Source organism: Lontra canadensis, unplaced genomic scaffold (assembly GCF_010015895.1).
Source record: "Lontra canadensis isolate GAN:19392208 unplaced genomic scaffold, GSC_riverotter_1.0 scaffold2, whole genome shotgun sequence".
NCBI lineage: Eukaryota > Metazoa > Chordata > Mammalia > Carnivora > Mustelidae > Lontra > Lontra canadensis.
In genome coordinates, this window is record NW_022630996.1 from 49294907 (window position 1) to 49311828 (window position 16922).

General features: G+C 36.1%; 1 protein-coding gene across 3 annotated transcripts in view; it reads left to right on the forward strand.

Moving 5' to 3' along the window:
• The window catches only part of SNX13 (sorting nexin 13), a 132666-nt gene extending 125366 nt beyond the window's left edge, over positions 1-7300 (forward strand). For all 3 annotated transcript variants that reach the window (XM_032873811.1, XM_032873792.1, XM_032873801.1), the window contains 2 exons: positions 1066-1178; positions 3767-7300. In XM_032873811.1, the coding sequence (XP_032729702.1) occupies positions 1066-1178; positions 3767-4014 (361 nt within the window). In that variant the 3' untranslated portion in view covers positions 4015-7300. The remainder of the gene's footprint in view (positions 1-1065; positions 1179-3766) is intronic.
• The last annotated feature ends 9622 nt before the right edge of the window (positions 7301-16922 follow it).

Here is a 16922-nt window from a genome sequence, read left to right on the forward strand (position 1 = left end):
TGCTTGGCACTGTGCCAACTACTTTATGCATACTTTCTGATCTTACCCTATTTTATAAGATAGGGATTGGTCTCCATTTTGTTATGTGGAAACTGAGGATTGAGAAGTTGAGTGGCTTGTCCAACAAAACCTCACATGCTGGAAAGTGAGGAACAACAGTTTTCTCTAATCTGAAGCTGAGTTTCTCTCCATTATGCAGTACGATTGCCAAAAGTCAGACCACCTGTCCTGGCATGTACATTCTATTTCAGGGCCAGTGAATGATGTTTGGTTTACTGTGGAGTAGTGATTCTCAGTCTTGGCTGCATGTTGGAATCACTTGGGGAGCTTTAAAAAGTACTGATGCTTGGGTCCCATCCCAACAGTCTGACTTAATCAGTAGAAGGCCTGAACATGAAGATTTTTTAAAACTCCTAGGTTTTTCTAATGTTCAGTCAAAGTTAAGAACAACTGCTCTGGGAAGTCTCTCTCCCTCAGACCAAATCCCCAGGTGGAACCTTAGTGTGTTCTGTTCTTGCCTTTGACCTGTGAATTGGAGAACTGGAATCAAGCAAGCTGTGCGAGTGAAGGAGAATAGGATATATATGTGAGAGGAATGTTGTAATCAGTCTAATTGGAAGTTGCGGGTGCAGGATTTGTTTTGTATTGGCTTAATTATAAGGGAACCGAGGAAGATTAACTCTAAGATATCCAAATTCAGGATATTATGGGATTGTATTTGGATCAGATGTTCAATCTCATTGAGATCAGAGGCATACTTGAGTTTAAATGGCTGTGATGTAATCATCTATATATGCCATTTTGCTATCTTGTTCATTTGTTAGTGTTTGTAAGGTATTCCAGGGCAGAATTCATCTGTTACTTTTATTATGTATATCCTTTCATACCTAAAATTGAATCCTGCTCTTAGTTACTCTGTGGAATGTCATACCTCTATAAAATTTCAGAAATGTTTCCGCTTTCTATTTACATTTGTGTTTTCTATAGAAAATTGGAACAATTTTACTGACTTACATCATTAGAAAATGTAAATTTTTACAAAATTTATTTAATTTTCTTAAATAGAGATGCCTTTTGGCCAAATGGCATTTTAGCAGAGACTGTTCCATGCAGAGATAAAGCTATTCGAATGAGAACAAGAGTTGCAGGAAAAACTAAATTACTTTCCATTATGCCAGGTGAGTGAACAGGTTTGGTAAAAATCTTATTACTTTGTAGTTCTTCAGAATTTTTGGCATTGAGCATGCTGGTTTAGCTGCTACTGATTTTAGTAATTACCATTTAATGGCTTACCATGTATCAGGCATTGTTGCTATGCATTTCTCATCTCATAACAGTATTAAGAACTTACGCGCTGTTAACATGACAGCTTTGTATGTGAGCAAATAGAAGCTCAAAGAGGTTAAGTAAGCTACCCCAAGTTTCAAGCTAGGAAGTGACTGTTGGGCTTCTGCTCCATGCTGAGCTACTTGAAAGCCACTGCTTTCAATCATGAAAAGAAAGTGGTGCTTTTAACCACTTCATTTGCTACCTTGAACCATTTTGAGAATAAAGTTGATGATAAAATATGTGACAGAAGAATAAAAGAACAAGGAAGTGTCAGGTTTTTAGGAAGTATATTTGTTCTACTTCAGAGAACATACTCTTTCAAAGAATCCCTTTATGTAGAAACAACTAATTGGTCCATTATTAATCTCAATTGAGACATGATTCCAAAGAAAATACACTTAGATGGCATTCTTTTGGTCTAATTTGAATTATTTCTTGAGAAGACTGCTATCTTAGACTCACTTTGTGTCCCCCTTTCAACTTCTCTCAATAAGAGATCCTCTATAATATGAAAAGCAATTTTGTGTGACTGGGTAGTTTTTTGGTCCCTTCTTTAGTTATGAATATCTTTGAAAATACTTAGATATCTCTTTTCCACATTTTAATTATGAATATATAGTAGAAAAGGAATATTTAGGAAGTTCGTTAATGTCATTTAGTATCTATTTCTTTTCCTATAATTTTTTCTTAGAACTCTATTTTCCTCATAGATTTTAAAATCTCTCTTCTCTCAGTTAAGTTGGGAATTTGCCACATGGCTATCAGTTCTGTCCTACAGACTATACTACTGCATTTGGTGAAAAAAATCATAGAAATATCATTTTAGAAAAATAAAAACAAATGACAACTTAAGATTAAGTATTATTTAATATACTGTTAGCATAAACCAGATGGTGCTGTAGACTGATTTACATAGCTGAAAGAAACTAATGCATTTATTCAGTAAATATTTACTGAGAGTGTGTCATGTGCAGGACACTTTCTTTGCACTAATCTTTGCCTTCTTGGAGCTTACATTCTATTAGGGAAACACAGAAGGCAGACAAATAAATAAAGGTCAGTATGTTAGCTTTTGCAGGAAGAGGGAGGTATCGGGTGAGGTGTAGTTGTGTGAGAAGGGGACACTTGTGTGAAGACTTAAAGGAAATGAGGCTAAATATAAAGGTATATATGTTTATATATGCATAATCCCTTTCCTGCTTTGAGTAAATTCATAAACCATTTGCTTTAAATTAACGTAGTACTCCTAGGTAGAAACAAATCTTTTGGAAGTTGCGTGTTTTGGGTTTTTTTTTTTTTTAAAGATTTTAATTTATTTATTTGAGAGATAGAGATCACAAGTAGGCAGAGAGGCAGGCAGAGAGAGGGGGAAGCAGGCTCCCTGCTAAGCAGAGAGCTCAATGGGGGGCTCGATCCCAGGACCCTGGGATTATGACCTGAGCCACCCAGGCACCCCGCATGTTTCTTTTAAAAGCAGTTAAATAGTATCTACTGCTGGTGGAGCCCTGATTATAAATAATTAAGGATAGTCCTGCATGTTCGCCTATTCAAAGATCTGTAACAACTTCATGTCACCTAGGAGTAAACTCCACACTTGGGCTCACTCTGATAGCCATAGCACTTGTTTCCATTCTTCTCTCTACTTTCTTTTAAAATAATCTTAAAATTTAAAGCCAATTTCTAGTGCCCCCTGTTTTGAACCTGCTTTGTTTTTCCCACTAGTTCTTATTTGCTTGTTGTTCTCTCCCCCAAAGCGAATCTGTCATCTGTTGGTGCCTGTCAAACTCCTGCCTAGGTAGCAAAGTCTCCTTCATTCATCTCTTCCTTGAAGGGAACCTGTCTTGATTATATACCGTGTGGAATTCTCCTCTCTAAACATCTTTATACTTGGGGTGTTTGAGTGGCACTGTTACTATTGCAAGCTTTTTGAGATCATTAGTCACCTTTCATACATCATTTCCTTACAGTATTTCTCACTGAGCGTTAGACACATAAGACTATTTGTATAATGTTTTAGCCTTTGCAGATTCCTTTTCACATTTGTTCATTAAAGCTTTCCAAATTCTTAGTTATAAGCACTTGGTAATTATAAATCCCCATTTTACATATAAGGAAACAAACTTAGGATGGGTAAATATCATATAGGTATTGAGGGACAGGATTGTAACTCTAATTTGGGGTTTCATAGTCTAGCTCCTGCTTCTTTTTCCTGTGCTATCTCATCCCCAGTATCTGTTACTACATAAGTGGATGGATGCATGCAGACATGGACATTTTAATCTCAGTTAGAATGCATAGGTGAGACAAATGAACTGAGTATCTCCTATTTGCTCCCCTGCTGTGTACTTCCCATACTTTAAACTTAGAGCATAGTTTAGGCCTTGTGTTTCCTTTATATGAGTAATGAATGATATTTATTTGTCCCCTCTTCATTTAGATGAACTGAAGCACATTATCGGGGCTGAGACAACACGGAAAGGTATTCTTCGTGTTTTTGAAATGTTTCAGCACAACCAGTTAAATAGGAGAATGGTTTATGTCTTCTTGGAAGGCTTTTTGGAAACCTTATTTCCACAGTATAAATTTCGTGAACTTTTCAACAAACTGCATTCACGGTCAAAGCAGATACAGAAATATAAACAGAAACTTCAAACTACTCAAGCGCCTTCTTTACAGAAAAGGTGACACTCCAGTCTCTGAAGCTGGTGTTCATTTTGTCCAGGACTAATAATATGGACAGATCTTCTGGGGCTTAACTCATACACTGTCATGTTGCACCAGTCTTTTACTGTCTCAAAATAGATTATTAATACATCCATTAGACTGTGGTTCTTCTCATCTTCATCTATAATCCAGCCACTACCAAGAGAGATTTCTGTGTCTTAAATGATTTGGTGCATATCTTTGCAACATTGAGATGATACTGCCCCTTCTCAAGCAAGAATGATGTTGGTCTCTTCCATTTCAAACTAATCAGCATTCTCCAGCAATGACAAAGTGCCAGAGTGTATACGTGAGAGCTGAGGAAAGCACAAAACAGTGGTTCACAGATAAACTGGCTAATTTGTTTGGGAGATTGAGCGATGTATGATTTGGAGGGATTTTTTTTTTTGCATAATAATTTTATAGATTTTTATCAGAATTTTGATATAATGTGGATTAGCCAGGTAAATGATCTTTGGAACATCTGCGTCAGGTCTGGGGAAAGTGACAGGATGCCCTTAAAGTATGAAGTAACCTTTCATCCTAATTACAGTTTTGTGACATAAAATAAAACCAATCAAAAACAGAATTTGATTGGATTTGTTATTCATTCGTATAAAACAAATTTTAATTGATTCTTATGCGCTTTGGGCTCTATTTTGCTCTTATGGTACTCAATCATAAGTTTTCTTTTGGTATTCTGTGTGCAAAAAGAAGTATATAGTGGCGATCTCACTTAAGTTTCAAAATTATTACTGTTTTCTTTATCTTTAGGAGATTACTGATTATACAGTAGGGAGTATAATCTCGAAAGAACTGCCAAATACATTCTGTTATTTTAAAAACATGGAAATTTTAAAACAGCACTATTGAAAGTTGCAATGTGACCATTTTAAATTGTGTGATCTAGACATACCTTAGGTGATTGCAAAAGTAGCAAATCAAAGGATTAAATGAGCTTATTAGTCATATGTAAACAGACAAATTCCTAACTCTATTACTGTGTATATATATGAAAATAAATAATGAAAACAGAACTATAATATTTTTTAAAATATGCTTTTATTTATATTTTGCATAATGTAAAATTCTACTAAATAAAGTTGGCAAAACCCCTGGGTGTATACATTTAAGTCCCTGAAATAATTTTATACCAACAATAACAAATTACCTTTTCCAGTTCTGGAGCCTCTGCATTTCTTATAGTTTTCTCATTCTCTGTTTGTCCATCTTGGAAGTCTTCATATCCCTTGTATGCAGGATTTCTGCATAGTTTTAAATACTTACAGTGACTAAGGGTTTGAGTATGTCAGCATTTTTTGTTTTAAAAATATTTAACACTACAACCTTAAAATAGTGAAGCTACTTATCAGACCACTGAGCCAAGACCCTGGTATTAAAAGAACGTCTGGGTGCTTAAGATAAAGGGACAGAGGATAGCTATCCCAGTTATTTGGGAGCTTTAAGATTGGAACAAGATGTTACTGTCTTGTTTTCACTGAGATCCTGCTTAGAAAGTGAAGCCTCATAACAGAATAAAGCCTTCCTTTAAAGCTTTATAGTAATAATCGTATTTATTAATAATGCTGTTGTGCATACTCAGAGTACGCGCCTTTCAGTACATGTTGCATGTCTAAAGAATTACAAAAATGAACCCCATGATTTCATTGCAACCTGCAAATGAGAAAATATCCTTATTGACTCTGGTGGAAGAAATAATATTTTTTCTTTCCAGTGTGTCTCCCTGCCATGGTCCCTCCCCAAGCCCCAGGCTATAAAGGTGAGGATTTGTGAAACGTCTGTAGGAAGCATCAGCATGGCCATAAGTGCAATGATTTTCAAATATACCCTTGCCCATTTCAAGTATATTTTTGACATAAATAAGTCTAAGAATAAACAAGAATTCATTTAAGAGCCTAGTGTGTACATATGAAAAGCATTTCCAGATAATGTGAGGAATGCTGGCCATCAACCAGGGAAAGAAAGGTCCTGCAAAATAGCAACTTTTATAACAGAGCCCTGCAAGATAACTGCAATCATACCAAAAACTATATGAGTAAATGGGTTTTTAAAATAATTTTTGTTTAAAGAGTTTATATTTCAAAAGCAGGAAATATCAAATGGTAGTCTATGTAAACAGTTGTGCATCTTCTCTGCACATCTGTGTTTTACATCAGAGAGAGCCGTGGTTATGCTAAAATTAGAGATACTTTTTGAATGACTTGGTTAAGCTGTGTGTAAAATATTTAATTCATAAGTCAAGTACGGTGTACTATGTTTAATAAAGTTATTACATTTAATGCATTCATTGCATATATAAATACATACCTGAAGAGGCTTTAAGTCTTCTGATATTTGATTTTTTGAATGTGTTTTTAAGTCAGTGGTGCCTTCAGGCAAGAACCTTCAAAATTAATCATTCTTTGGGTTTTCTGATTTTTTCAGGTAACATATAAACTATTTAGAAACCATTACTACTAACAACAGTTCATTCACCTAAAAATTGATTGTATGATTTAAATATAGTGTTTAGCTGGGCATTTCCTCTAATTAGGGTATTCTGAATAGTTGCTGAAAAAATTGTGCCATTGACCAATGGATGCACTTGGTTAGCCTTAATTTTTTTTAAAGAAAAAAAAAAAACTTTCTTGAGTATTTCTGTTAGCTCAGTTTAAGTTTGTGCTGCTGGTGTTTGGAAAAAATCAGTTAAGTGCTACCAGAAAGTGTATCAATTTTTTAAAAAATGAACAATATAAATTTCACAATCTAAAATTTTAATTTTGTGCAATATTTTCATTTAATGCATGTATATTTGAGTAATTGTAAAATAAATGAATTTTTAATGTTTTGAGATCTAGTTTAAACTGTCTTCTTAACCCAACAACTTACATTCCGTTGTTGCTGCATCCTTTTATTTAAGGACTTGTTTTAAAAGTCTTTTTTTGTCACTCCTTGTAAAATTCTTTTGTTAATAGTAAATTTTGCTTATAGGAGCATGTCTCCTGTATTACAAGGGAAAAATATAAAGAGCACATCTTAGAATTATAGTTGTTAAAAGATAACTTGTGCGTATCATTGTACAGTAAATGTCAACTGTGTGCCTAACTATTCTATCAATACTTTCCTTTAACAAAGAAGAAACAACAATCAGAATGTCAGTTATTTTTATTGAACTAAAAAGAAGATTAAAATTTTTATTTGGTTTGCGTTATGTTCTGTTCATTAGAAAATACTAATAAAGTATTAACAAACCTTTTTGTTGAATTTATTTAGTAGTGATGTATTCTTATTACTTTAAAAAGTGCTTGCTCAATGGTCTTATTTTTAGTATCTGTATGTATTTTCCTTTCTTTTCATTTTAGAAATCAAGCAATTTAAGTTCCATATCAATAGAAGACCTGTTGAATGATTACTGACAACTTATTGAATTTAATTTTTCTATTTATGGGGCAAGTAATGTACGACCACAATGTTATAGAAACTTCATACTTACCTATCACACAAAATTATGAAGTCATTTTCCCGTAGAGGGAAAGAGCTGTAATAAATAGTCCATTAACAGTTTTTATTTGATGCTATTTTTAATTCATAGTCTGCCTGATATTTTAGATGTTTTAGTTCTAAAGGCAGTAGGTTTAGTACTCACAGTGTGGCTGTGTCTGGTTGGTCATAGTATTTTCAGTCTTGCATTTGTATCCATAGACTTCTCAGACTTCAGCTGTGAATACTTTTACCCTACTATGGACAGGTGTAGTATTTGTCAAAGTGCATCCTGTAAAATATTGGTTCCTTTAAGATGTTTCTGGGTAGTCATTTTATACTTCTATGTAACTTATGCAAATCTATGTACTATTCCAAACCCTAAAATATTCCTTTACAATCCAAATGATACTATCAAAATTTCTGAAAAGTTCTGTAATAAGTAAGTTCTGTTGAATTTTGTTTACCTAACTTCCCAGACCACAGAATTTTTTTGTCATCAACACCTATTAATAGCTTGATGATAATGTTCCCAAGGAACATGATTTGAAAACTCTTAGCTGGGGGAAAAATAGGTGAAACATTTTTAATTAGGGAATAAACTCTAGATAGAATATAAAACAATGGATTTGGGATTTGAAGTTTTATTTTTAGCCTGTCATTCCAATGGAAAGTTGAGTCTTTGAAAGAAAAAGGAGAACATGAAAAATTAACAGATGGCTGTATAGCAGATATTAGAATTGAATTTGGACCTGCGTACCAGAATAATGAACTCAGTAAGGGTGATATAGTATGTCCCATGAGGAGTGGGAAAGATACTTGCTGAGGATCTTGCTAGTGTGGTTAAGAGGATATTAACTAGGAAGTGCAGAAGGGAGAGAGAAATGTGATATAGTTCAGTTATTCAGTTTTTAAAATGTGTGCCAGACATTGACCCATATGTACTGGCAGATACCATTTGGCCTAGAAAAAAATGGAGCAGCTGAGAACCTAGTACTTCACAAGAAATAAATTTAATGGAATGAAAATTAACTCATTTATCTATGGTGTATGAGAAATGTATGAAATGTGATATTTTAAGTGGGTAAATAATGACCTTTTACATAGCATCAGGTGGAAGAAAAAACAGGATTTTTGTATCGGAAGTCCGCAGGACCGCCGCCTGGTGATTCCCTAGGAGAGCTAACAGACTCAGCCTGAAGTCCTACTCACAGCTAAAAAAGATAAAAAGGGGAAGATCAAAGGGGAAGGATTCATGGGGCAAAGTCTGAGGGAAACCTCCTGAGCTTCCAAGTTAACCTCCCCGTGGACCCTTACAGGAGACACTTATATTCTGCCCTAAGCAAAGGGCACTTAATCCTACCCCACGTGTACTGTTGGCAACCAGGGCAACTGCTTCAAGACTGATTTTTGTTGGGGGTGGGGAGAGGTCCTCCAGGCACCCTTTGCCTGGTATATACCAAAATTCTGGACTCTCCAAAGGAAAGCATGTGTTCTGCATAAGTCGTGCATTTTGTACAAACAATTTAGGCATAGTGAGCCCCCCCCCTTTTTTTTATGAGTTTGGGGAATGGTAGGAATGCTTCTGAAATTAAGTTCTCAGATGCCTGAGATCAAGGGCTAACCTTGTAAGGAGGCCTTTTAAGGGACAGCAGTCCTACCCACTATGTTAACTCTTTTTTCCTCAACTATATACCTTGATCCCAAGAAATGGCTAGTAGTAATAGAGATTTGCACTGAAAGTAAGATTTATTCTTATGTAGAAGCCTCTACATCTAGAGGTGGAAACAGCGGGGAGAATTTAGATGTAGATAAAAGGGAAAAAAGATCAAGTGATATTGATATGGATGTATCGTGCAATCCAAGAAGCTGGAGGAATAGATTTGTGTATTTCCAGTGAAGATTCCCATAACCGTTATTTAGTAATACTCCAAACAGCTTCTTGAGGTATCGATACTGTTCTCCAGTGGATAGATGGGAGAATTCAGGCATAGAGTGATTGAGTCTTTTATCCAGTTTCACAACGGTTAAGTGCACAGGATGAAATCTCAACCGTGGTGGTCTGATTCTGGTCTGTGCCGTACCTTCTCAGGAGTGCTATTGACATTTTAGGCTGCATAATATGTTGTGAGAGCTGTCCTCTGCATGATGGGATGGTTAGCAGCACCCTTGGGTTCTACCCATTAGGTAATTTCTGTAGCACTACGCTTCAGCCCCAGTTATGATAACTAAGAATGTCACAAGACAGTGATATCTGGGGAAAGATTGCCACCAGTTGAGAACCACTGATTTATGCTCATTCATGAAGACAGTGTGTTTTCTTTCTAAGCAAACATGTAACCAATCTGTGGCTTGCCTTGTACGGAGAATGTGAAGGGAATGCCTAACTCTGCCTTAAAAGGAGGGGAAAGTAGGGTGGGAGGGGCAGCAAAACCAAATATTTAACCTTGTCTTATTTAAGGAAGCATCCCATAGTTGAGGGGAGGGAGAGGGAAGAAAGGGATTTTGCAACCTGAAAGTTTTAGAAAAACAAGGTTTTTCTTAAAGATGTAAGATGAACGATTGTATGAGAAAATTGCCATGACCAGGCTATTAACTTGCTAACATGGATACCGTGGGATCTTTTTCTTTCAAATAACTGTTGTCCCTTTTTATTTTGTGAGCTAGCCCTTCTAGAACCTGAAAATTCCCTTTGCAATCTTTGCAAGTCAGTGCCTTCCCCAGACACTCTTTTCCTTTGACAGGTGAGGACCACACTGGGATGCCCAGGTGACTCATCTGACTTTGCTCTCAGGGATAAACCTCGTTCCACAATTAGAGCTTCTGCCCCTGCTGACTGTTTTCTCTTTCTTCTGGTTATTTTTCTGGGTCTTGGTCAAGTCAGTTCTGGTTTTAAGTGCACAGCAGCTTCATTTCTCCATTGATAGAAGCAATGTTGGGAAGCTGGTTTTTGCTTTTTGATCTGATTATCAAGCAGTCATCTGTCTTTTTTGTTTGTCTGCCTGTCTTGGGGATTCTTGATGTCTTTTTTTTTTTTTAAGATTTTTTTATTTATTTGATGGAGAGAGAGATCACAAGTAGGCAGAGAGGCAGGCCGGGGGGGGGGGGGTCGGGAAGCAGGCTCCCCGCTGAGCAGAGAGCCCCATGCGGGGCTCGATCCCAGGACCTTGAGACTGACCTGAGCTGAAGGCAGAGGCTTAACCCACTGAGCCACCCAGGTGACCCAGGATTCTTGATATCTTACTGGCATTTCAGAAATAGGTTTTAGTCAGGCCAATAGCTGGTCCCACCTGTGGGATTAAGATATGCACGTTCCAGCCTACAGGTGTTCCTTCTTCTAGTAGAATCCTCCATGTTGTTTGTCTTATTCATACAGTACTACAAGCTAAAAAAAGTTTCAAGAGAAAAGTTTTCATGCCTGTTGGAAAGAAAGCGGCTTCTTGCAGTCCTTGTCTCTGAACTCCCTCCTTACAATGCTGTTAACAATGAATTGGTAAGTTTTGTTCCTTATTTGTGATTCAGGTTGTAAAAAGTTGTAAAAGTGAGCCTGTTGTGTTTATGCGTGTAAATGGAAACGAAAAAAGTCTTTTACAAATTGTCTGCTGTAATACTGTATTTGTGGCTGGCATTCACCCACTTCATTGCCTCAACTTCTGGAAATTAATTGGGCCTAAAAATTGATCATTTAGAAGTACTATTGGGGGGCGCCTGGGTGGCTCAGTGGGTTAAGCCTCTGCCTTTGGCTCAGGTCATGGTCTCAGGGTCCTGGAATTGAGTCCCACATCAGGCTCTCTGCTCAGCGGGGAGTCTGCTTCCCCCTCTCCCTCTGCCTGCCTCTCTGCCTGCTTGTGATCTCTCTCTCTCTCTCAAATAAATAAATAAAATCTTTAAAATAAAATAAAAAAAAGAAATACCATTGGGATATCTAATATAAAAATACAGCTTAACCATCATATAGGGGAGAATGCATAAAAAGAGCTAAAAAAATTAAAATTAATATCACTTGGTGTTATGGTAAGAGTTGAAACTTAGAATTTTCCTTTTTTTTTTTTTCTTGTAACTTATATTATTGACTATGCATGTTTGATAGAATGGGACTGCAGATTGAAAGATTACTTTTGTCTTGTCAGGAGCTTCATGACTTCTTATGCAACCTGAAGGATGTTGAGTACTCTAATTTTTTTCCTTCTTTCTTTAAGAACAAACAAACCCGTAATGAACGAGACGAAGATATGAAAAAGACCTTTGTATCAAAAACTGAATACACATATGTACTAAAATGGGAAGAAATCTAGCATTAAACTCCTCCAGAGTTTCCTAGATTGCTCAAGAGTTGGATAAAATTCTTTTACTACATGAGTATGAAATATTTTCCAAATGTGTTTGCTGGTAGACTTATGTACCTTTGCTTATCTCCGTAATTGATAAATTAGGTTATAAATTCTTAAATTTACTGAAGGTCCTATCCTGATTGCATAAATAGACTAGGACTTAATATATAAACTTAAAATAAAAGAACCAAATAAGTATCAGAGTCAAAGTAAAAAAAGAAAATCCAGTGGATAAGTTTGCTAGTTTTCTAAGGAAACTCAAATGCTTGCTGAAGGAGGTGGAGTAGAAAAAGTCATTCTCTAAATTAATGGTCTAGATTGCTGGGATGCAAGATAAAAAACAAAAGCATGCATAAGTTATCATATAAAAGAAGAACAGTACTAAGATCTTGTTTTAATAATTAGGTTGGCTAGAGTTGAATTAATTTTATTAGAACTACTTTTGGCTTCATTGATATTCTCTGTTGCTTTTCTGTTTTCAATTTTTTTTCATGTTTTTATCTTTATGTCTGCCCTTTTTCTTGATTTTAGTTTATTTCCTCTTCTTTTGTAGTTCCTTAACATAGAAGCTTAGATGATTTCCTAATATATTCATTTCATACTATAAATTTCCCTCTAAATATGCTTTAGTTGCATCCCATAAATTTGGGACTGCTTTCTATTTATTTCATTAAGTTCAAAAGATACCTCTATTTGATTCCTTCATTGATCCATAGGTTGCTTAGAAGTACATTCAATTTCTAAACATTTTGGGATTTCCCATAGATAGGCTATTGCTCTCTAGTCTCTTTCCATTTAGGTTAGAGAACACACTTTATATACTTTCTGTTCTTTTTAACTTCGCTGGGATTTGTTTTGTGACCAGCATGTGACCTATCTTGGTGGATCTTTCATGTGTGCTTGAAAAAAATGTGTATTCTGTTGTTACGGGGTAGTAGAATATTCAATCTTTGTTGGCTACATCAAATTCTTTGTGGTGTTCAGGCTTTTATCTTTACTGGTTTTTTTTTTTCTTTTCCTGCATTGTCTTTCAATTACTGAGAAAGAAGTGTTGAAGTCTCCAGTTACAGTTGTGACTCTATGTTTCCTTTTAATTCTGTTGGGTTTTGCTTCATGTTATTGAGATTTGTTCGTACATATTTCAGATATTTATGTCTATGTGATGAACTGACCGACTTATCATTGCCTAATGCTTCTCTTTATCCCTCCTGATATTCTTTGTTCTGATGTCAACTTTGATATTAACAAGGATGGCCTTAAAAGAAAACAAACAACATACTCCAGGCTAGACTTAGCCCATGAGCCATAGCATATTGACTTCTGTTTTAGGAGGTTTCTTGTTCACCAGGCATAGTTGACTCTTTTGTTGCTGGTTGGTTGATTTGTATTTTTATCTCTGCCATTTAATCTGGGTGTTTAAACCATTTAAATTTACTTTAATTATTAATATTGTTGAATTTAAATTTATTATCTTGCTAGTTTTCTATTTTTTTCCCCATTTATTCTCTATTCCCCCTTTCCTCTTCTTTTGGTTTGAGTATTTTTTGTGAATCCATTTGATCTTTCCTAGTGACTTTCAGACTTACCTCTCTAGATAATTAATGTTTTAAAGTTTAAAATATATAACTTTAAATTGTCACAACTGTGTTAAAATGATATATTACTTTGTTTAGTCTATAGGAATCATACAGTATTTTTCTAATTCCTCCTTTCTTGTTGTTTTGCTATACATTTTTTTACATATATTATAAGCCCTACAATTAAACTCTTAATTACTTTACCCTGTCATATATCTCCTAATTTATTAAAAACAAGGAAAAATATCTTTTATACTTAGGTTCATTTTTACCATTTACAGTGCTTTTCATTTATGCAATCCAACTTTTTATCTAGTAATAAAACTTACTCCTGAAAATTTTTGATTTAACATTCGTGATGGCACACATCTTTTGCCCTTGAGTTCTCTCAGTTTTTGTTGTATACAAAAGTCATAACTTCACCTCAATTTTTGAACAGTTATTTTCACTATGCATAGTACTGTGTGTTGACTGTGCTTTTTTCCCTGCCAGTACTTTAAATATGCTCCATGACTCTGAAAAGATCAGTGGTTGTCAGGGGTTTGGGAGGTGAAACAAAGGGAATTTTTAGGGTGGCAAAACTATTCTTAATAAAACAAATGGTGGATACTTGTCATTAGGCTTGTGTCAATACAACACAAAGAGTTAACCTTAATGAAAAGTATGGACTACATGCATGTAGTCCATAGTTTACATTATTAATACATATTGATAATGTACATTATGTAATAATTGTAACTACATTAATTATTATATTACAGTAAGCATTTGTAACAGTTACTTAACACTAATGCAAGATATGTGTTAATAATAGGGAAAACTGGGTGCAGACTTGAAGGGTGAAGTGGAGTGCGGTGGGTATATGGAGTGCTACGTACTACTTCTTAATTGTGTAAATCTAAAACTACTAACAAAAATAAAGTATGCCTCACTCTGTTGCTGGTCTTGCATGGTATTGGGTGAGAAGTCTGATGCAATTCTTTGTTTTTTACATATTTTGCATTTTTTTTCTTTTTGCCTTCGAGATTATTTTCTTTGCTTTAGAGCAGTTTAACTGTGTTGTGTCTAGATTTTTGTGTGTGCATATGCCTGTGTGCATGCATTTCATTTTTATTTTATTTTAATTTTTTCTTGCTTACTTACAACACTTACCGGAACTTCTTGAATCTGTGGTTTTATGTATTTCGTTATTTTTGGAAAACTGTCTTCATATATTCTTATTTCTTGTTCTTTTGCTTTTTCTCGGACTCCAGTTAACCTATATGTTAGTTTGACTGATGGTATCCTACATTTTTGGATTTATTCCTATTCTTTTTTTAATTTGTGTTCAATCCAGGAGAGAGGATTTGATTGATTCATCCAATCAACAACCAGCTCAGGGCATTCCTAATGGGTGTAGACTTTAGGACAAACCATATCAGAAGTCGGCATTGGTCAAGAGCCATTCTTTAGGTCCATTCGTCTTTGGCAGTGCTTTATGGTATCGAGCATGGCTGCCTACATCCAATCCTCTTAGCAGGCATCAGGGGCAAGACATCTGAGAGAGGTCATAGGTATGACCAGCATCCCTAGTATGGCAGATGCCAGTCCAATACAGTTTACGAGGAAAAGCAAAGCAGAAAAAATAAAATCATACTTTGGGAAAGGGAAATCAAGATATTTTCATGCTCTTGTCCTAAAGCACAGAAATACTGTACAGAAGCTCATTCATCCCCTGGGTGTCCGTATAGGAGACAGTTAACTTCCATTTTACTTAAAATTTATATGAAGGATCAGTGTTACCTCCAAGGAGGCAAAGGAAAATTTAAATGACAACTATAGTCAAGTACTTAATAATATTATGAGGATTAGAGACCAGGTCTAGGTTCCTATTACAACAGTATCACACATTGCACCAAAACTACACTTGTTTGAAGTTGGCACATAGAAAACAGTTTTTAAGAATATACTAATTAATCTCCTCTGCTGAAGAGTAATTATGGGGAAAGACAATCCTTTATTAACTGTAGTGAGCCTTGTCCCTTCCTCATTACTGCTACTACTTGTGATTGACTTGCACTATTTCATGGACTGAGGCAATATTCACTGAGGGGAGAAGAAAATGAAAAAGGACAATGGAATAAGACTTCCATGGCTAAAGTTAGTCATTCTCTAACCCACCAGCTCTGTGGCCCTGTCATGGACAAAATCATTCTGAGGCATGGACCAGCTGGAGCCTCAGCTCTGCTCATTCTTGAATTCATGTGCTTTCGGGTACATAATGGATGTATGGAAAGGCCCTCCAAACCCTCCGGAAGAGAATGTTTCCCAGGGGAAGAGGGAGTCTGGGTTAGAAACTTGCTCAGATAACATTGCCCCAGTGATCTGAAAGGAACAGCAATGCTGAGGGCAGCATCTCAAAGAGAGGTCTTCCCAAAACTTCTATAAAACTGTAGTGTCACAGGGCGATTATTTAGGCCTCATGTAAGCGAGAGCGTGGAGCTCAGAGAGGGAGCCGAGATAAATTCTCCTCACTTGCCCAGAAAAGCTTTGGCATACCATGGGCTCTGAAGAACAGAGCACATCTAGGGCACCTGTAAACCGCGACCCCCCCCACCCAACAGAGGCAAGCATAGCTCATCATGGACAAGGCCCAGCAGTGCCCTGAGCCCTGGCTCTTCCTTTGGGCATTCTTTTGGGAATTATTTCCTGTTAACCTTCATTTGTTAGTCAATTATTTTTCTTTTGAGACTTGGCACCTGTTAGGAGATAGGCTTTGTAAAAGATGTCTACACTTTCTTTGGCAGAGCCATTTCTATTTCTTGAGTTATTGTGGAGCTTACAAACTGCTTTGGGGGATTTTTTTTTTTTTTAAATATATGGCTAGAGCAGCATGTCATAGGACGTGGTAGAGAAATGAATGATTCTGTTCCTTCAGCTGGTTCTTAGAGCCATCCTCTCATGTTGGTGCTATGAAGGGATAGAACTTCAACCACTGGAGTTTAATTTATTTCATTTATTTCTATTGAGCTATAGTCATGGAGATAAAGTTACCAAGAACCAGTTTACAAATTATAGGGAATAACTCGGTACTTTTTACATCTTGTAATTCTGCATTTCAGAGTGGCCCTTAAGAGTTTGATTCATGAGACTGTTAAGTATTCACTAAAGGCATGCCTTTTTCTGAATAGTAATAATCCTAGCTAGCGTTTAGCTAGTGCTTAACATAGCTTGTCTCAGGTAATCGTGAACAGTCCCCACGAGGTATTATTATTATCCCCATTCTATAGCAGCAGCGCCTCAGCTACAGGGGAAGGTACATGATCTGTACATGGTTGCACTGTTAACACTGGGTTGAGCCAGAATTCCAAGTTGCTCTCCATCTCTCTGCCATCTTGCCTTCACATAATGAAGAACTTGCCACTGGATGGAAAGCCAAGCTTGAAAGCAAAGAGACTGAATCGTGAATCACAGTGGGGATGAATGGCCAGGACAAGGAAACCCATGGCCCATGAGGTTTAAA